A 21,631-nucleotide genomic window follows, 5' to 3' on the forward strand; every position below is an offset into this window, starting at 1 on the left:
AGACCATCCTGGCTAACACAGTGAAACCCCGTCTCTACTGAAAAATACAAAAAAAAATAGCCGGGCGAGGTGGCGGGCGCCTGTACTCCCAGCTACTCGGGAGGCTGAGGCAGGAGAATGGCGTGAACCCGGGAGGCGGGGCTTGCAGTGAGCTGAGATCCGGCCACTGCACTCCAGCCTGGGCAACAGACCCAGACTCCGTCTCAAAAAAAAAATAAATAAATAAAAACACATTTCAAGTCTATTTTTCCTACACACGATTATCCTTTAGAAGAGCTGTTTTCGACATGCAGAGTATAATGTGCTGGGCAGAGGAGAGTCAAACTGAGCTGGGAGCAACAGGAAGGATGTCAGCTGCTCTGATGTAGCTGCTCGGAAAATGCGAGTGGAGACAGCAAATGAAAACAGTGCGTGACGTCTCCTTTCAAATTATCTGACTGCACACTGAACACCTCCCTTCAAAAGACAGAGAAAAAACAAATCACGAGTGAGCTAATGTAAAAGTTTTATTGAATAAATACATGCACTGTCATGTGAAATTAGTTGAACAGAAAGGACATTCTCTACTTTTTAACCCGCACCCCCCACCGTTGTTCTCTATTTGCAGTGGGGGGTCCAGCTGGAGGTGGAATAAACGCGGCAAACACAGAAGAAAACACACAGCTACATACAGGTCTACATTTGGCTTAGGTGCCTGAAAAAGAAGGGCCGACCTCTTGATAAAGAATGTCTGTAAAAGGAATTTTTACCGTGCAGAGTATACTATCATGGTAAATACAGTTACAAGGCTGCTTCTATTTTATTTATTTTTTGAGATGGAGTCTCACTCTGTCGCCCAGGCTGGAGTACAGTGGCACGATTTCAGCTCACTGCAACCTCCACCTCCTGGGTTCAAGTGATTCTCCTGCCTCAGCCTCCTGAGTAGTAGCTGGGATTACAGACGTGCACTCCACCACCACGCCTGGCTAATTTTTGTATTTTTAGTAAAGACAGGGTTTCACCATGTTGGCCAGGCTGGTCTTGAACTCCTGACCTCAGGTGATCCACCCACCTTGGCCTCCCAAAGTGCTGGGATTACAGGTGTAAGCCACCAGGCCCAGTCAGCTGCTTCTGTTTTAATCTGAACTTGGAAACACCTTCCTACTTTAAGGCACAGGATCAGGATAAGAACCCACATGTACGAGCTAACAGAGCTGTACTTCAAATTTACTAAGTTAATTCATTTTCCCTTCATTGGCTTGACTCAAGGTAGAAAAGTTAAAATTCCCTTTTCTTAAACTAATTATTTAAAACTGAAAATTAACATTCTGAGAACTCAAGAGTGTCTGACATTGCTGGGATCCTGGAGTGCTGAGTGTGGCCTCGAGGGTGGCTTCTCCCCTCCATGTCTGGGAGGTACTTCAGTGCCTCAGAATCACCCCCTTTCCTTCCTTCCTTTCTTTCAAAGAGAAAGGAGCCGGCTACTGGAGGCCAAGAACCTCCAGGCACTCAAGGCCCTGGAGACAGCCCTTCCGACTCCACTGCCTCAGGGCAGGCACGGTGCTGCTCAACCTTCCTCTGGGCTTGTACCTTTAATTGTGTCTACTCTGCCTAAGTGCTTAAATAAAGCCTTCCATTAAGCAAAATACACACAGAGCGGGTTACACACAGGACTGCAGAACTCAGATGGATGGGATGTTGGTAAAAATTACTGGCATGCTACAATTTCAATGAGTGCTTCTTCTTTATAGATTACGACAGAAGACTTTCAATAGACCTGATTTGTAAAAAACCTTCAACAAATCTTATACTATGGGAAAGCAACTAGATTTAATGTTATTACCTGTCTTCCATAAATACCGTAAATGTTTTGTGTGCATACGCGTACATATGTGTCTATAAAGGTACTGATATGCTTCCCAAATAATCCTATATACTAACATTGGAAATGGTTTATCAAGAGGCTTTACAGTCAAATGTCATTCAGTAGGAGACAGACTATACTGGTCTTTATGATTACATGAAATATGCTGTGAAGCTACAGACTCATTCTAAGTAAACCCATGGTTCAAAGTGGAAATTATAAATGGAAACAAAATTAAAATCTGTTAGAAGGGAGGGTGGGGAGACAGCCACCCGCCAAGGGTAGGTTACAAATGGAAGCAAAATCTAAATCTGCTAGAAGGGAGGGTGGGCAGACAGCCACTGGCCACCGGCCTCCGTCACAGGCACTTCGGTTTGTTTGGTCATGTGAGTTACCCACAAGTTGTGTAGTTCCATTAAACAAGCTAAGAGCTCCAATTTAAATTACAAAGCTCTATTTTCCTTAATATATTTATACATAGTTTTAAGATGTTCTCATGGCTATGGAAGCCATTTTCAGTATACAGCTTATAATATACACTTAATCGTCTACATATGTGCATCCTTTCTTTACAGACACTGCAACAGAGCCTCACCTCACAGGAGGTCTGGGGGACTCTTAAGTACATAAAAATGCTTTTAATAGTCTAAACAGAATAAAAATTGCATAACAATATCCCAATATTAAGGTTAGTCACGGCATAAAGTGAGGCAGCCTGGGAAGTGGCTGCTGAGAACAGCGGGGGCTGGACTCGCAGCTGTGGCGCCCCCAACCCTGGTGGTGGCCAGTGCACATTGGCTCACACGTCCCCCATCCTATGTGTGAGGTCACACTGGCTGCTCCTGACTATAACGAGATTGAGCTTCCAATTTTTAATGCAATATCCTGTCTACTCATCCCAATTTACCTCACAACCTTTAAAAGGGCAGCGTGCACCTTCCTTTTTTTATAGGCTGGGAAAACATTGAAAATTAACCGCTCATGACTGACTATTTGACAATAGCTTAATTGCTAACATGGAAAGTCTGTTCTTATAGTCTAGGAAAAGTACAAGGTGTCTGTATACTGTTTCATGAGTAAGTTACAACAGCAATTAAAATAAACATAAGATTTCATTTTTATATAAGAAATTTCAGATTAGTATAATATGATTTATGAACCATAATTCTCTTAATATCTTATATTACTCAGTTATAAAACATTTTTCTTCATAAGCCCTTCAACTTCTCAGTAATACATCCTTATATTTACGAAAATGTTAATAGTTTGAATACTTTATTTCATCATTCATAACGGGCAGAAACATACTAACATTTAATAATCTTTCAGCTTTTCTTTTTAAAAAGAAACACCACAAAATAGGTCACTGAGAACTTTTTACCGCAAAGATGAAAATGATTATTTGTCACAAGAATTTAATAAGTTTTAGAAGAAAATATATATATTTCCTTGATCTATTCCTTCTGAATTTAAACCAGCATGTAAAGATTATAAAAAATATAGAGTCTATTTACATAGCATAGTATACCTCAGTGATATATAAACAAGGCCATAGTAAAGCACAGACACATCCGGCCCCTACGGACACAGCTGAGCAGAGTCCACAGACACAAGAGCTACCACCACCCTATTGCACGTTGTAGGAACTGGCGAAACCCTAGAGGAAATCCAACATATAAAATTTAATGGTAATATTGGCCAACTTTGCCTAAAATGTCAACAACTTTATAAAACTATTAAGGTATGTATAACTAAATACATGAAATTATAAAAATAACATTGGTACGTCTGTGAGAGGGGGTGTTCCGGGCAGAGGTTGAGGAGCTATGCTGAAGAGGACCCGTCCTGCCTGGTGTGGCTATGTCATCACCTGAGGCCTCGTCCCGTCTTCCGTGAGGTCATACCTGAGAAAGACAGTGACAGGAAGGTGGTGACGGACACAGGACCAAGTATGAAAAGCCTATCAGATACGTGTCGGGTTCCACCACTGTCTGTGGGGGACACTACCCACTGGGCGGGGAAAGCGTTTTTAGCTACACGCTGGGGTTCTCTGTCTGTAGCAGGGACACTCACCACTGGGTCCAGCCTTTGGCAAGTTCTTCAGATGCCAGAGCAACCAATACCTGTGGGTTTTAAAAAAAAGTAGTTAAAGTAGGCTGGGCTGGGGGCACTGGCTCCCGCCTATAATCCAGCCACTTTGGGAGGCCAAGACGGGAGGACTGCTTAAGCCCAAGAGTTTGAGACCAGCCTGGGCAAGATAGTGAAACCTTGTCTCTACTAAAAATAAAAAAAAATTTATCCGGGTGTGCTGACATGCGCCTTGGTCCCAGCAACTCGGGAGGCTGAGACCGGGATTGCTTGAGCCCAGGATTCGAAGCTGCAGTGAGCCATGATCATGCCATTGGGCTTCAGCCTGTGCTTCTAGAGACCCTATCTCTAAATAAATACACAAATACATAAAGTAGGCTAAGGCGATGTCTTTTAGATCTTTTACCACTTCTTCTCAACTCTCTCATCTTCTGTCTTCGTCTAGGAATATGGACTCTCCTATTTTGAAGGTTCTTGTTTTTTCAATCTTTTCTACCCCTGTGAGCACCTGTAAGCTACATGGCTGAGTATATCTAAGAAATCCTTCATGCAACCAGCAGTCTTAAAATTCAGCTATGACAGAATATCAGTGGAGACGACTCACAGGAGCGTTGGCCCATGTGCCCTCCATGGCAGCACAGCTGACGAAATGATGCCTGTGACTCAAATCTCCTCCTCCCTAACTGAACTCTACTTTCATTCTTAAATAACACACCCACATGCCAAAGTTAAATGTGAATATGGACAAAGACTAGAAGAAATTCAGATAAATAAAGCCAATGAATTTCAGAAAAAGAGCAGAGCCGTCAGTTGAGGAGATGGAATTGTAAGAGATTATTTTCCTTCAATGTGATACTTGAACAAAAATTTGAAGACTTAAAAAAAAATCTTCAACTAGAAGTTCATGGTATTAGTACAGTTAATGAATCAATAATCTGAATCTGTAAAAACAATTAAAATAACTTAAAATATTTTCAGAAAGCACAGATGTTTTATTGACTGTCTTTATAGCCCACGATTTATAAACAAGCACTGACCTCGTAAGTTCACCCTTTCCGCTTACACAGATATGGTCTCAACACTGCACTGCAGGTAAATGTTCAATTTTACAAATCGCAGGAACTGATCGGGGATTTGTTTGGCACTTACTTTGCCAAGGAGCCCTTTGTCTTTGGACAGGAAACCGCCGCTGTTCTTCACGGCGACGTCGAGTGTTCTCCTCTGCACCTCTGGTAACGAAACACTGAAATCAAAGCTGAAACAGGAAACGAGAGCCTTACTTAACTTTATCCATCATTCTGTTGGATTTTCTCATAACTAAAAATGGCATTTCTGCTCATGAGATCATTCCAAATGTCATGTTTGTTTTTTATTATAAAACTGAGTTCTTCTACCTAATGTTTTCATCTGGCATTTCAGGAAGACTCAAAAACCAACATTTTTGTTGTTTCCCACACATAAAAAAAGGCTCTGGCACCCACAGATGTCTGGGTCCCACGGTCCCTGGCTCACTCATGGGTGGGTGAGGAGCATCTCTGAACATGTCTGACTCTTCCTGGGGGTTAAAATATGGGATAGTGTTGACAAAACAGCAATTCCAGAACAGCCCACTCACTCAGGCTTTCCAGCCACCCGTTCAGTCTTCAGGCCCTATTCCCACTCTCTCCAATAAAAAAAGTACGCGCCTGCAGCTTCACAGGAGGGACAAGGCCTCCAAAGCCCTCGTGATGCTCAGCCAGACGCTGCACTCAGTAGCCTGCAGGGCGTCTCTCCTGGGGGCTGGTGGGTGCCTGCCCCAGGCTACAGTGCTGGAAACCCAGATGGGCAAGTGGAGTCCCCAGATGCTTAAATGCTTCGGATGGATAGGAGCACTCTGCACAACCTCATCAGGGGCTGATGCAGGCCTGCCAGTTTCTGATGTGTGTTTTACATAAAGCTACTTGTATGAAAGTACAATGAATGCGGAGGATGTTTAAAGATGCAACGTAAACTGAATTAGCAGATAGCGACACCATACATAATAATAACTGTATTATTATCATTTCCCAAAACACGGGTGGGTTTCGAAGCACCAGGGGACAATTATGTAAGATACCAAATTGGTACAGATTGGCGGCTCTTTAAGTGGGGGCCAATGACCCCTGGGGGGGTCTCTTGAGACCCTCTAAGGACATTGCCAAATCACCCTGACCACAGAAGCAGACTCTAGCCTCTCAAGCCAGACCACTAAAGAGATGAGCAAAAATGCAGAATAATATTATTCTTTTCATTATTATGTTTTTTATTTTTGGAAATACAGTTGTTTTTTCAATATGTCATACTTTAAGATTTTTGGGGCTTATGTTATTTTAAAACAAAACTAAAAATAGATGTATCCTTAAATTTTCAGTTTTAATTGATAACATAGTTAAGTGTCGACAGAACCCCCAAAATGTCAGAACCCCCAAAATGTCAACAGACAGAACCCCCAAAATGTCAAGATACAATCCCCAAAATGTAAACAGACATAACCCTCAAAGTGTCAACAGATATAACCCCCAAAATGTCAATAGATAGAACCCCCAAAATGTCAACAGATAGAACCCCCAAAACTGACTTCTTCAGGGCTATCAATAACTTGATGTTTATTTAACCACTAGTCTCCGTGTCCACAGGGTTATAACTTGAATTTACTATATTTAGAGCTTCTACATAAAGGCCAAAATGCTTATTTGTTTTGAGATTTATGTTTGCTGAAATTTGGTTTCTGACTGAACTTCTCAACAGCTGATTTATGTGCTTCGGCCATTCAAAGGCACCATTTAGGGCCTTCTTAATCTGCCACTTCAACCAGGCAGTCTATCGTACCTTTGATCAAACACAGGATTTAACGTTTTCTTTGACACGTGTGTTTTCCTCCTTCCTGACCGCCTCTTGTCTGGTAATAAATACATGCGGACGTAGGGGTCAGAGCCGTCTTCAGAGAAGGCAATGAGGTTTCTTACAACACAAACCAGAGAAGACAAGGTATTAGGATCAAGAAAAAGAGAATTAGCAGCACATTCAGATGTGCTTTATCAAGCTTTGATTTCGTGTTTATCTAAAAACTGAGAAGTAACAAGGAACAGAATGTACGAGGCGCTTTTGCCTCCCCTGATGGCTGCCTGGTGGTGTCTCCCAAACTTCTTTCTTAGTGGCTTTCTCAGCGGCGACTTCGGCCTTCATTTCTTGAGCCCAGAGTTTGCAGGACGTTCTAAGTCCTTGGTCTCTGCTTGTAACAGAGTGATGGCTGTTGTTCCACAATGCTTCTGCTATTCTCTCTCTCACAGCCAAGCAAGCCAGGCCCCCAGGAGACACCCACAGACCTGCCTGGGCTGCTTGCCTCCACCCCACAATGCCTACTCCTCCAGATGGGGGCTGCTCCTTTGCCAAACGCGGTCAAGTGCCCGGCTGCACGGGCCCCCACATTCCTCGCTTGCTGACTGACCCCAAAGTCTAGTAGGGATTGTTTTGCTAGACTCCTCTCAAACAGTGTCCCCCACGGTCATTATCTCAGTGGCAAGAATATACGAACTTCTCAAGAGTGATGTATTGAACTCTACAGTTATATCATCTTTCTAAATGGTGCTAATTTTATTTTCCTATGTTTCCAACAGCTACTTATAAGCTCCAAATTTTTATATCATATTTTAAACCAAACGGGACAGAGAAAACGGCAATAAAAGGAAAATAGTTCATAAGCCCACAGTATCATTGCTAACCAAACGCAATTAAAGCAAGTCACCTGACTTTATACTTATTAAAATAATATAACGAACAAGTTAAAATAAATTTTTCCTGATGAGGCCAGTCATGGTGGCTCATGTCTATAATCCCAGTGCTTTGTGGGAGGCCAGGAATTACGAGACCAGCATCTCCACAAAAAAATTAAGAATTAGCCAGGCCTGGTGGCCTCCACCTATAGTCCCAGCTACTCGGGAGGCCTGGCCAACATGGTGAGACCCAGTGTCTACTAAAAATACAAGTTAGCCGGACGAGGTGGTGCACGCCTGTAATCCCAACTACCCGGGTGGCTGAGGCAGGAGAATTGCTTGAACCGAGGAAGCGGAAGTTGCAGTAAGATGAGATCGTGCCACTGCACTCCAGCCTGGGGGACAAAGTGAAACTCTGTCTACACACACACACACACACACACACACACACACACACACTCCTCCTGATCTAGGCTACACATTTGTACAGTATGCTACTGTGCTGAATACTCAGGCAATTGTGACATATTTATTTTTCTTTTTGAGACAGAGTTTCACTCTTGTTGCCCAGGCTGAAGTGCAATGGCACAATCTTGGCTCATAGCAACTTCCACCTCCTGGGTTCAAGTAATTCTGCATCAGCCTCCCTAGTAGCTGGGATTACAGGCATGCGGCACCACACCCGGCTAATTTTGTATTTTTAGTAGAGACAGGGTTTTTCCATTTTGGTCAGGCTGGTCTCGAACTCCAGACCTCAGGTGATCCGCCTGCCTTAGACTCCCAAAGTGCTGGGATTACAGGCGTGAGCCACTGCACCAAACTGTATCTATTTAAATGCATAAAATGTACATTAAAAATATGGTATGATCTTAGGGGACCGTTGTACTTCAGGAACCAAAACGTCATGTGACACAGGCAGTGTTGACACCCTTTATAAGCACCATCTGTGGGGGTTTAATTGCTTTGTCCTTTCTTTTTTTTTTTTTTTTTTTTTCTTTTTGAGACGGGGTCTTGCTCTGTAGCCCAGGCTGGAGTGCAGTGGCCGGATCTCAGCTCACTGCAAGCTCCGCCTCCCGGGTTCACGCCATTCTCCGGCCTCAGCCTCCCGAGTAGCTGGGACTACAGGCGCCCGCCACCTCGCCCGGCTATGTTTTGTATTTCTTAGTAGAGACGGGGTTTCACCGTGTTAGCCAGGATGGTCTCAATCTCCTGACCTCGTGATCCGCCCATCTCGGCCTCCCAAAGTGCTGGGATTACAGGCTTGAGCCACCGCGCCCGGCCTAATTGCTTTGTCCTTTCTAAATGAAACATAAATGGATGTTTGGTAATCCTAGAGGGGGGTATCTGCATCATCCTATCCAGCATCCACACTCAGCAGCAACGCAGCAGGCGCGTGGCAACCCCAGCCCCCACCTGCAGGCATGCACGACCACGATGAGCTTGTTTCTCTGTGAGCTGTGCCGGATGGTCAGCTGGATCTGCCCCAGTGGAGACTGTCCCAGGGTCGTCCCACTGTGGGAAAAGAGCAGAAAGTCACCAGCTTGCCTGAGACTGGAGAACGTGTGACTCATTGGTCTACTGTACACAATAAGATAATTTCCATTCATTTAGACAAAAAGAAGTCAAATTACCCATGAACTTATATGTAATTTGAAACTTCTGGGTACAAGTCAAACAGATGAGTATTTTACTTGAGGGCTCAATATAAATTAATTATTCAAAACTGACAGTTGTGTGTTTTTTTTTGAGACAGAGTTTTGCTCTTGTTGCCCAGGCTGGAGCACAGTGGTGTAATCTCGGCTCACTAATCTCCACCTCCTGGGTTCAAGCAATTCTCCTGCCTCAGCCTCCCGAGTAGCTGGGATTACAGGCGCCTGCCACCAAGCCCAGCTAATGTTTTGTAATTTTAGTAGAGACAGGGTTTCACCATGTTGGCCAGGCTGGTCTTGAATTCCTGACCTCAGGTGATCCAGCTGCTTCGGCTTCCCAGGCGTGAGCCATAGCATCCAGCCAACTGACAGTTTTTTAGTTAGGGTCCTGAGAACTAAAAATAAAATCCTAAGCCCCCACCCCACTCCCACATGAGTGGACCCAGGGGACCCCAGAGAAACCTTAAACACTGAGTTCCTGACTACAACAAGACGGGACGTTATTTATACCCAGTCCCTTCGCAGTTCAGATGCAACCACTGACTGGCATTAATGCTACAACAGAGATCGCAAGGCTGAAGGAACAGACTCTTTGTGGCAATAAGACACCAAGCTACAAAGAAGACCCAGGGCCATGCCAGGCAAGGGTAAGCCTCACACCCAACACTTACAGAATCAACTGGCTTCTACCAGCCACCAGGTGTCTCCTTCTCCAGCAGCTAAACAAGCACTGGCCTCAAGAGCAGCAGTGTTCAAGCAATCACAGCCTGTCCTGATCCAGAGGCCGACTCACTGACCGCTGCTTCACTGGCGCTAACTGCAGCTTTGACTGACGAGCAGCTGACTTCAGAACTTCCTCCTGATGGCTGACCCTGACCACAGACTGCTGTTGGCTGCTCTAGAGAGGCTGGGCACTCTGCGGCATTCCCAGCTCCTCCTGGAACCTGCTGAGGACATGCGCTCCGCACAAAGCTCCTGCCCTACCCTTCCTCCTTGGAGATGCTTCCGGACTCAGAGAGAGGCTGCACTTCCCAGCCTGTCAGGCTGGCCGGCCTGCAGGCTGCAACCCGCTAAGGAATAGTCTCCTTTCTAAACGTGCAGATCTTATGATTCACCAAGTGAGCACCCGAGGTTGAAACCACACAGTGTCCTTAGTACAAGCATCACCTCTGTGGTCCTTGTTAAGCAGTTTCTAGCCTGTCCTACCCGAATCTGCGTGTCCCATCTCAAAGCCTCATGCAAGTCACGTGCTCTCTTCCCATCTGAGACTGCAGTGCCCTTCCTTCCATTTCTCTCTGCTCAAGGATGGAACACAGACCCCCAAAATGACAACCGGTCTTGTTCAGTGGCCCCTAAGATCATTTCTACTTCCCAAATTGAGCTCCTGAGAAAAAGTCGTTCCTTGTTTAAAATTCTATTTCCTTCTGGAGCAAGAGAGAAGGAATGTTTTCTTCTTTCCAAAATAGTGGACGTGAGAAAGCATGAAAGAAAAAAGTGAGTGTGGCTCAGAGGAGGGTGGCTGTGCAAGCCCCACAGTCTGCGTGTGCTTTTTCTAACAGCTCAGAAGCAAACATGCTTCCACCTTTGCCTCCATTTCTTTTACTATTTTCTTATCACTCGACACACCTCTTATAACTCCACATAGGGAGAACTATTTCAAGGGTTAATTTTGTTTCTTCCACCAAGGTTAACATCTGAAGCTTGTCATAGCTACAGATGACTTTTTCCTCCTTATCTAAAGAAACCCTTAACACAACTATGTGTCGCGGGGCTTAAATAAGGAGCCAACACAGATATACAAACACAAACCCAAGAGACTGGGCAGCAGCGATGGGATCTGACTGCGTGAGAAGAGCAGGTTCTGTCCTCGCACAACGGGGAAGCCAGGGCTTCTCCGGGCCACAGCGAGGCCCGCGGGCCAGTTCTGCGTCTGTCTTCCTGGCGGGAGCCCAGGCACACAGCAGCGTCCCGGCGCTGCCTCCTGTCTTTCCTATTGTGAAACCTATTACTCCATCACGTTTTAATATTTAAATGACTAAATCCTAGAAAACCGCAGGTTTTATTTCCCAAGTCCAAGACGCAGTGAGCACAACAGCAACACAACCTTTAGTGCTTTCAGTTAACGCAAAATGACTCCTCCCCCCCCCCAAGCACGCCGGCCTCCTGCTCTGCTGCGTTCAACCCACTCCCCCAGGGTGGGCGGCGCGTGCTCTGCTGCTGAGAAACAACATGGCGGCACTTAGTTACTTTTCCAGCTGCCTCAGCCGTTGCCGCAGCTCCTGGGTGGCGATGGGCAGCGAGATGTCCGAGGCGATGCTAGGGGTGGGCTCCTTGGCCGAGATGTGGCCTGGGGAGGCCAGGAGGCTGGAGGAGCTTCTGCCCAGGTCGTGCAGCCCCTGAGGGCCGGCCTCAGGGGGCTGGGCCTTTTTTTCCACACCAGGCTTATCACTGCCCCCAATGACTGGTGTGGATGGAGCTGTGTTGCTGCCGCCAGGGCCTGGAGACCCAGACATATGAGATTTGACGGATGTTTTCCTCCCCTCTTTGGACACAGAGGGCCGTTTGACTTGAGCTGAGTGTTGGTGGTCGGGAGGCCTTTCTCGCTTTTCCAGATGGAGCACCTAGAGGTGGACACAAACACAAACATTAAACTTGGTGACCCTGGTAACATTCTAATACTGGAACAGCTTGGGATGTCTTTATCTGCAAACATTTCTTTAAAACTTAGCTCGAACTTTTTTTTTAAAGGAAAGTTTAAGTAACCAAAATATCACTTCTGTGATACAAACACCACTTTTTCCCCTAGAGATGGGGAGACTCACTAAGCTGCACAGGCCGGAGTGCCATAGCTGTCCACAGGTGTGACCATCGCGCACTACACCCCAAGCTCCTGGCCTCAAGAGATCCTCCCGCCGCAGCCTGCTAAGTAGCTGGGGCATCACACCTTCAGGCTCTGGTGGCAGCAACAGGGTGGTGGCAGTGATAAGCCTGGACGGTGTGGAAGGGCAGGCCACCCCCCTGAAGCTGACCCTCTGGTGCCACACAACCTGGGCAGAAGCTCCTCCAGCTTCCCCAGGCCACATCTCAGGCAAGGAGCCCCCCAAGGCACTTCTGTGTATTCCTCTAGTCTCTTCCGTTTGCACGTATTTCTATGCAATTGTGGGAAAACGTTTTTACTTCAAGAGCCCAGAGTCGCGTTTCCTCGACAGAAGACCAAATTCCATATTCAATAAAGGTGGTTTCCACCCAGCGTCCCCAGAGGAAGGAAGAAAGTCCAGAACCCTTGCTATCCAGCAAGATCACTCTAAACAACCTGGCATGAGTGCAGGAACAGGGGTACCCGCAGGACCCGGGGTCTCCCAGTTGCTCCTGTGTGAGCACAGGAGCAGGGGGTACCCAAAAGGCCTGCGGTCTCCCAGTTATGTGGTCCCTGGGCTGGCTTGAGCAGAGTCTACACCTTGTAAATCACTCCCTTCTGGGGTGACTGTGATAGCTTAAAGATTTTTTCTGGTTTTAGGAAATAACGCCGCAGTGAACATCTTTATGTTCCTGGTCTCCCCACACTTTGTATCACAAAACAAGAGTCAGGTTTCTAGAAGAAAGGCCAAGGAGCCTTCAGATGAATGGCTCCAGGATGCCGCAGCTCCCTCTGGAGAGGTGTGCGACACCCCCAGTCTCTGCCAGGGGCAAGGAGGCTGTTCCCATTGCCCTCTCAACAGAAGTCATTTGTTTTAATTTTCTAAAAAAGCTGGCTCTTCATTTTAATTTGCATTTCTTTGATTCATGAGTTTTAGTGTTTCTCCATATGTTTGCCAGTTTTACTTTCAACATTTCCTTAGCTATTTACAAATGAATCACCGTTTATTTTGGACAAAAAGTATTTTTTTCCTGTAAGTTCTACTGTCTCATGGAGTTTTAAAAAATTCTCTCTTCTGAACAACCTTTGAAAAGTTAGACTCAGGAGAAAACCTTGTTGATACCAACAGTAACACTTTCCGGGCCAAAGGATAACGGTAAGGTTGCTGGGTTCACAGGAAAGTACTGTGAGTAGCCGTGGGCCTGCTCAGGCAACCTGGAAATGTGGCCTGTTCTATGGCTAAGTCCCAGCCTTTGTCTTCTCCCCGGAGCCCTCTGATACCCAGCAACAGTGTCTCCTCCCTGCACCGGCGCCCTCCTGTGGCCCCGAGCTGCAGCCGACACAGAGCTTTCTTCACCGGCCTCATGCCCGGGGCCCACAGGTATCCCTGCCAGCACCGGCCTCCCCATCCCCTATGGTGTTCACTGCAGGACAACACGATACCCAGAGGGCAATCTTCATCTTGATGGTGCTGTTTGGACCCGAGTTACTGAGCTGGAAGCGCTGGTTCAGGGTCATGTCCTCACTGGTGAGCAGCTGGCTGAGGGGGACCTTCAGGTTCCCCAGGGAACACTGGTGCTGCTCGTCTCTGACCTGCAAAACACAGGGTAGAAACACTGGCGTAACTAGGATCATGTCTGCAGAACCTTTCTACGTTTTCTAAGCTCCTGACCTTTTGTTCTCAGAGATAGGAACTTAGAAAATGTAGAAAGGAGCCAGGTGGGGTGGCTCACACCTGTAATTTCAGCACTTAGGGAGGCTCAGATCACCTGAGGCCAGGGGTTCAAGATCAGCCTGGCCAACATGGCGAAACCCTGTCTGTACTAAAAATACAAAAAATTAGTCGGGTGTGGCGGCACGCACCTGTAGTCCCAGCTACTTGGGAGGCTGAGGCATGAGAATCACTTGAACCCGGGAGGAGGAGGCTGCAGTGAGCCGAGATCGCACCACTGCACTCCAGCCTGGGTGACAAAACTGTTTCAAAAACAAACAAACGTAGAAAGGTCCACAGACAATATTAGTCTGTAAGAAAGATATTTTTAAAAACCCAAACATATTTCAGTCATATTCTCTTAAGTAGTGTTTCCATAATGATTAACATGGTACAAAATCTCTCCCGAGAAAGACACAAAACACTGTTAACAAGCAAAAGATCTGCTATTTCCTCATTATAGATCACAATGAGCACAGAAAGAAATGATGTAATAATGACAAATGAGAAAAGCAATAATGACAATAATGACCAATCGGTTAGGAGAACCCTGGGTTAATAGGCAATAGTCTACCTGTCTTTTAATCCCTGGGAAAATGGTGGCAATACACATTCATAATGATATATAAAGTTTCTACTCCTGACATTTATGGAGACAATACATTTCAAAGTGCCTTTTAAACCTTCTCTATTCAAAATCCACATTAAAGAAAATTTATAGCATTTGCTTTAAATGCAAGGTAATTTTCCTATTTAAAAAAAAAAATAGAGGCGGATCTCACTATGTCGTCCAGGCTGGTCTCAAACTCTTGGCCTCAGTGATCCTCTCATCTCAGCCTCCCAAAGTGCTGAGATTACAGGTGTGAGCCACCATGCCCAGCCTCTTTTTCCTGAATAATAACCCTCCACATTATTTCTGTAACAGGAATTATTCCTGTTAGATGGCTGTAATAGCAAATAATTTAATCAAATAGAGTAAGAACTCTGAAGGTTTCTCAGGCTATACAAAAGGTCAGAGAAATTAACCCATAGCTACTCAGGAAAACCTAAAAGCTTGATTGCTTGTTTCTTTTTAAACTAAACTATAATCACAAAAGCAATTTTAAATGAAATAACTATGACAATGTTTGTAGAACTTTAAAAGCTATTTTTAAAATCCAAAGTCCAGTAAGCATAGATTATTTTGAGAATATATAAGTGCACTTTATGAAGGAAAAACCAGCTAGACAAAACACAAATCCTTTTGTACAAAACAGAATGTAAAAAAGTATCAGGTTGCTGCAAAATTAATTGCAGTTTCAACGGCAAAAACTGCAATTACTTTTGCACCAACCTAATAAAACGACCAACACAGAATAATGAGACAGGGCCAGGCAAGCCCAGAATGACCAGGTCTCCTAGGCCCAGCTGTTCACACACACCTATCAAGAGAGGTTCAAGATACAAGAAACAAAAACAGAGGCTGAGGAAAAAATATAAATTCAGAGATTTAAACACCACGCTCTTCATACCTGATACAAGAAGTAGTCTGAGAATTAGTAAGGTCCCAGAGGACCTGAGCAACGCCACCAACCACCCTGACCTACTGACATTCATGAGACACTCGCCAACACCAGAAAGGCACACAGCCTACAGGTGCATGTGGAGTGTGTCCTAGCACAGGCAGTGCTCTGGGCCATAAAGCTGGTCTCAAACATAAAAGGGCTCATGTCATACAAAGTACGTATTCTGATCACTATGGAATGAAATTGGAATCAATAATAGAAAGATTAAAAAAAAAACCCTGAAACATATGGAAACTAAGTAACACACCAAAATAACCCATACATGGGTCAAAGGAAAAAATTGAAAGGGAAATTAAGGAAATAATAATAATCAAAAGGAGACATCAAAAGAAGAGAAAACAAAACCACAAGTCAAAATTTGTGAGATGTAGCTAAAGCAGAATTCAAAGTGAAATTTCTTGGAGTAAATGCCTACATGATAAAAACAGAAATGTCTCAGGCTTCTTCTTTAATAAACTAGAAAAACAGAAGCAAACAAGACCCAAAGCGGGACTGAAATAATAATGATCGTAGTAGAAGTCAATGAAATAGTAAAAGAAAAGCAATAATGACAATTAAACAAAAAATTGGTTCTTTGAGAAAATAAAATCAATAAACATCTTGTAAGACTTATTAGGAAGAAAGAAAAGACAGGCCAGGCACGATGGCTCATGTATGTAATCCCAGCACTTTGGAAGGCCGAGGTGGGTGGGTGGCTTGAGCCCAGGAGTTCGAGACCAGCCTGGGCAATGTGGTGAAACCCCGTCTTTACATACACAAATACACACACACACCCCCCACTCCAAAACACAAAAATTAGCTGGGTGTGGTGGCATGCACCTGTAGTCCCAGACACTTGGGAGGCTGAGGCACACATACACACATACCCAAAACACAAAAATGAGCTGGGTGTGGTGGCATGCACCTCTAGTCCCAGCCACTTGGGAGGCTGAGGCGGGAGGGCTGCTTGAGCCCAAGAGGTCAAGGCTGCAGTGAGCCATGACTGCACCACTGCACTCCAGCCTGGGTGACAAAGTGAGACCCTGCCTCAAGAAAAAACAAAAAGATTTATTAATAAAGCACCAATAATAAAGACAATATGATACTGGCATAAAAACAGACATATAGAACAATGGAACAGAAGGAATTCAAGAAACAGACCCATACATATGGGCAACTGAGTTTCTGGAAAGTTCCTAAGCTAGTAAGTTAGGGTAAATAATAATCTTTTTAACAAAGACTAAACAACTGCACAACTGCTGAACAACTACACGGCCATATATAAGAAAAAGAGGCTGGGCACAGTGGCTTGCAACGGTAATCCCAGCACTTGGGGAAGCTGAAGTGGGAACATCTCTGCTTGAGCCCAGGAGTTTGTGACCAGTCTGGACAACACTGTGAGACTCCCATCTCTACAAAACACACAAAAAAATTAGCCAGGCATGGTGGTGTCTGACTGTAGTCCCAGCTGCTCTGGAGGCCAGGGTGGGCGGATCGCCTGAGCCCAGGAGTTTGAGGCTGCAGTGATCTGTGATTATGCCACTGCACTCCAGTCTGGGTAACAGAGTGAAACTCTGTTCTCAAAAACAAATAAAGAGGCCGGGTGCGGTGGCTCACGCCTGTGATCCCAGCACGTTGGGAGGCCAAAGCAGGTGGATTTCCTGAGGTCAGGAGTTCAAGACCACCCTGGCCAACATGGTGAAACTCCGTCTCCGCTAAAAATACAAAAAATTAGCCAGGCGTGGTGGCACGCACCTGTGATCCCAGCTACTCAGGAGACCGAGGCAAGAGAATCACTTGAACCCAGGAGGCGGAGGTTGCAGTGACCGAGATCGCACCATCGTACTCCAGCCTGGGCGACAGAGTGAGACTTCGTCTCAAAAAGAATGAAAAATTAAAAAAGAAAAACCCCCCAAATGTCTTACAAATTCAGTATTCAGAAGACAAATAACCTAATAAAAAAGACAGGCAAAAAAACTGAATAGACACTTCACCACAGAAAATATACAGACTGTAACCAAGCGTAAAAAGGTGCTCCACGTCATTAGTAATGACACTGAGACCACCCGGAAATACTCCCATCTACCCACTAACAGCACAGCACCGGATCCGGAAACACTCCCATCTACCCACTAACAGCACAGGACCGGACCCGGAAACACTCCCATCTACCCACTAACAGCACTGGACCCGGAAACACTCCCATCTACCCACTAAGAGCACAGCACTGGACCCGGAAACACTCCCATCTACCCACTAACAGCACAGCACCGGACCTGGAAACACTCCCATCTACCCACTAACAGCACTGGACCCGGAAACACTCCCATCTACCCACTAACAGCACAGCACCAGACCCCGAAATACTCCCATCTACCCACTAACAGCACTGGACCCGGAAATACTCCCATCTACCCACTAACAACACAGCACTGGCGAGACGTGGGGCCAGCTCGACTCACATGTACTTCGGTGGGAATGTAACGTGGCACAATCTCTTCGGAAAACAATTTGGCAGTTTATTAATAAGTTAAACATCAACCTGCCAATATGCTCCTGGGCATTTTACCCAATAGAATGAAGGCGTATGTACACACAGTCTTGTATGTGATATTCACAGATTTATCTGTAATAGGTCTAAACTGGAAAGAACCCAATCTTTTATCAATGTCTTATTCATGGGTAAATGGATGAGCAAATTGTGGTATATCCATAAATACTACTCAACATAAAAGAAAGACAAACTGTGGATATCTCCAACAACACAGGTAAACCTCAGAATAATTATCACCACAGAGACAACAAGAGTACATACTGTATAATTCTATTTATATAAAATTCTAGAAAATGTGAACAGTAGTCTACAGTGACCAAAGGCAGGTCTGTGTTTGCCTGGGGCTGGGGGAGGTCCAGGTTACAGGGAGAACAAGGGAGCTTAGGGGACGGATCTACCGATTGTCCTGATTGTGGCAATGGATCCCCAGGTGTATACATGGGTCACAACTCGGCAAATTGTACACTTTAAATACTCAATGATATTTCAACAAATTGGTTAAAAAATGCAAATAAAATACCTCAACTTCAAGGTCCTGGCGCTTGGGATTGTGAATGAAGAAAGTGAAGTTTTCCTCCCATACTGGTTCATTGGTTTTGTATCGAATCTGGAAGAAATATCCAATTAGCTCTGCGACATTTTCTGTGGGAAAGGGCTACTCATTTTATGTGTTTAGAAGCTTAGAATGAAAAATAAAAAGAAAATAAATAAAACAAAAAACTAGAAGCTTACGTTGACCTTCATTAAATTCCAAGACATGTATTTGCGGGTACACACTATTATATATTGACTGTGGACGTGTTGAAAAGATAACGAGACGGTCTAAAACATTTAGAGTGTGTCATGAGGCCCCAGCTTGTGTGCCCACAGATAAAGGCTTCGTGTGCGAGGCCTGGCCTCGGTTCTGTAATGACTTCTGAATCCATGTAATAGTGCCTCCGCACTGAGGGGGGTGCTGTACCTGGGCATGTCTCTAACACCGTTAACAGTTCAGTGAGTGACGGCCTCTAACTGTGAGTATTTCTTTTTTTTTTTTTTTTGCGGGGATTGGGGAAAGAGTCTTGCTCTGTCGCCAGGGTGGAGTGCAGTGGCGCAATCTCAGCTCACTGCAACCTCTGCCTCCCAGGTTCAAGTGATTTTCCTGCCTCAGCCTCCCAAGTAGCTGGGACTACAGGCACACATCACCATGCCTGGCTAATTTTTTTTTTTTTTGTATTTTAGTACAGACAGGGTTTCACCATGTTGGCCAAGATGGTCTCGATCTCCTGACCTTGTGATCCGCCCGCCTCAGCCTCCCAAAGTGCTGGGATCACAGGCGTGAGCCACTGTGCCCGGCCTAAATTTTGTATTTTTAGTAGAGATGAGGTTTCACCATATTGGCCAGGCTGGTCTCGAACTCCTGACCTCAAGGGATCTACTCGCCTCGGCCTCCCAAAGTGTTGGGATTACAGGCATGAGCCACCACACCTAGCCGCTAAAGTTATTTTTAAAAATGAATAGTATATTTCTTGCTATTTCAACTAGCTGGTTATCTATCAAATGACTGATTTAAGAAAAAAAGAGATGAAAAGCCCTGGTCTTGATGCCCACACTATCACACAACTGAATGTGTTTGCAACCTGGCATCCCCAGGTGAGATGGCAATACGGACAACACCCGCATGACAGGCACCAATGCTGAGTCTGGGGGCCAGTGCCTTACCTTGCTCTCCTGGGCCGTGTGCCCAACTGACATCTGGACAACAGGATTTGGGTTGCTGCTTATTTTCTTCCCTGACTACCCAAAACAAACAGAAAACAGACAAAATAAACACATTTTGAAATGGGTCTTAACTAAAAATGAAATTACTGGCTTATATAAGTAGTCACTTTTATTTATCTCTGATACTTAAGGGAATATCTGGGAACAATTTAATGGGAAAACATATGCTACACACACCCCAAACCATAACTACAAAACTTTCTTTTGCACACAAATTTTAAAGGTTAGGGCCTGGTATTTTTACAGCCAACTACTTTGGAAAACTGAATCTTCTAAAAATTCTTAATGTTAATTACAGTTTTCGAAAGTTCTTTTATTTACAAGGATAACGAAAACGAATAAAGTGCAATTAATGGAAACCAAAAACCACGAGGAAAGACAAATGTAAAAGAATGTAAAATTCAGAATATTTCTCTGGTGGGAATAAAAATAGTATAGTGTGTCAGATATATGGTTTTATGTTCTCAACTTAGTGTCTTCTGTTTGAGCATTTTTAAGCTTTCATATATCAAATCTTGCTTACCAGCTGCTAAATAATTTTGACTGGAAGAATAAACATCAGTTTAGAATCATATTAAAATTAAGAAGATACAAATATGAAGAAAAAATTCAGGAACAGGAAAAACGGTAAGAAGTGTACATGAGCACAGAGCTGATAGGAGAAAATAGTGAAACAGCACATACGTGTGACATGAGGTTTATTTATAACTTAGCCCCACAAGAAGATGCAGTTAAATGTCTGTGTTAGTGGAAATTAATTAGAAGGTGACAAAAATGTTTTTGAGTTAAATAATTTTAGAGTCAAACCTCAATACTACAGCAATGTCAGAAACAGGTGTCAAAATCCTATCATTATCGAAAGAAATATTACTAGCTCAAACCTACTGCGATAATCTATTTTCTGGTTCATCTTTCGGATGTGAATTCTGCAAAATGAAATAAGCACTGTTAAAAAAAGTTTTCAAGGCTACAGATTACTGTGGCAGAGAATACTAATTTTCCCCCTAAGTTAATTTTCTCCTTTTTCCTTTAATATTAGAATTCCCAAGTTTTAGCTGAGCACAGTCCTCTGTAAATAAAGATTTTGTTGGCGAACCTCCCTTGCAGTCAGGCACGGCCAAGTAACTAAGTTCTGGCCTCACAGGAGGCTGTGTCCCCTCGGGCCAGAGCCACAAGTAGCTCATGGCAGACCCCCAGGCCAGAACCCCCTGACTTCAGGGGAGATGAACTACTGCTACTTCTAAGTCAGTTCTATTGTCACAGATACAGAAGCCAAGGCTGCTCCTTAACTAATAATATAAACACTTCATCTCTGAAAAAGTGGTCACCTGTTCCTAGAGATTGACTGCATCTTGTCAATTTTAAAATGGATACTTTTTTTCCCCCAACTTTCTAACATCTCTGAAAGCAGAATGAATCTTAAATCGATAATATATACCTTTTTGGGGGAGGCTGGCAGTAGTGACAGTTGTCGCTGCCCTAACCAATTTATTTTGCTTCTATTTTCTGTTTAGGTATACCTGTCAGTGATATGATAAAACTATTCATCCTAAGCCGAAAATTCTCTAAGTATAAAATAAACACTGTCAAAACTTAACGGCATTTAAAATCTTAGTGGTTCATAAAATAATGTCTCTTAAAATGGATGATGTTTTCAATTCTATGAAATAAGGTTAAATCATTACGTTTTCTACTACAGTGCAATATTCAAAATACATCAGCACAAGTCAAAGGGACAAAGTATAATAAAAATATAAGGGTTAAGTCAGACTGTCTTGAACTTAAACCTCAAATCTATTTATCACTTGATTATTGAGACCTAAATACTGCATCTATCTGAACCTCAGTTTGCATGTTTACACAATGGGCATTTTTGGGATCTAAATTAGCTAA

The 21,631-nt window shown here is 44.3% G+C and overlaps 1 protein-coding gene across 2 annotated transcripts in view; it reads right to left on the bottom strand.

Moving 5' to 3' along the window:
- Positions 1 to 488: 488 nt before the first annotated feature.
- Positions 489 to 21,631, bottom strand: part of ESYT2 (extended synaptotagmin 2) — a 100,183-nt gene continuing 79,040 nt past the window's right edge. For both annotated transcript variants that reach the window (XM_025378900.1, XM_025378901.1), the window contains 9 exons: positions 19,679 to 19,753; positions 18,498 to 18,584; positions 13,612 to 13,761; positions 11,559 to 11,932; positions 9,076 to 9,174; positions 6,779 to 6,910; positions 5,081 to 5,186; positions 3,917 to 3,966; positions 489 to 3,747 (listed from right to left, as the gene is read on the bottom strand). In XM_025378900.1, the coding sequence (XP_025234685.1) occupies positions 3,702 to 3,747; positions 3,917 to 3,966; positions 5,081 to 5,186; positions 6,779 to 6,910; positions 9,076 to 9,174; positions 11,559 to 11,932; positions 13,612 to 13,761; positions 18,498 to 18,584; positions 19,679 to 19,753 (1,119 nt within the window). In that variant the 3' untranslated portion in view covers positions 489 to 3,701. The remainder of the gene's footprint in view (positions 3,748 to 3,916; positions 3,967 to 5,080; positions 5,187 to 6,778; positions 6,911 to 9,075; positions 9,175 to 11,558; positions 11,933 to 13,611; positions 13,762 to 18,497; positions 18,585 to 19,678; positions 19,754 to 21,631) is intronic.

The sequence above is a fragment of the Theropithecus gelada genome, chromosome 3, assembly GCF_003255815.1.
Source record: "Theropithecus gelada isolate Dixy chromosome 3, Tgel_1.0, whole genome shotgun sequence".
Classification (NCBI taxonomy): Eukaryota; Metazoa; Chordata; class Mammalia; order Primates; family Cercopithecidae; genus Theropithecus; species Theropithecus gelada.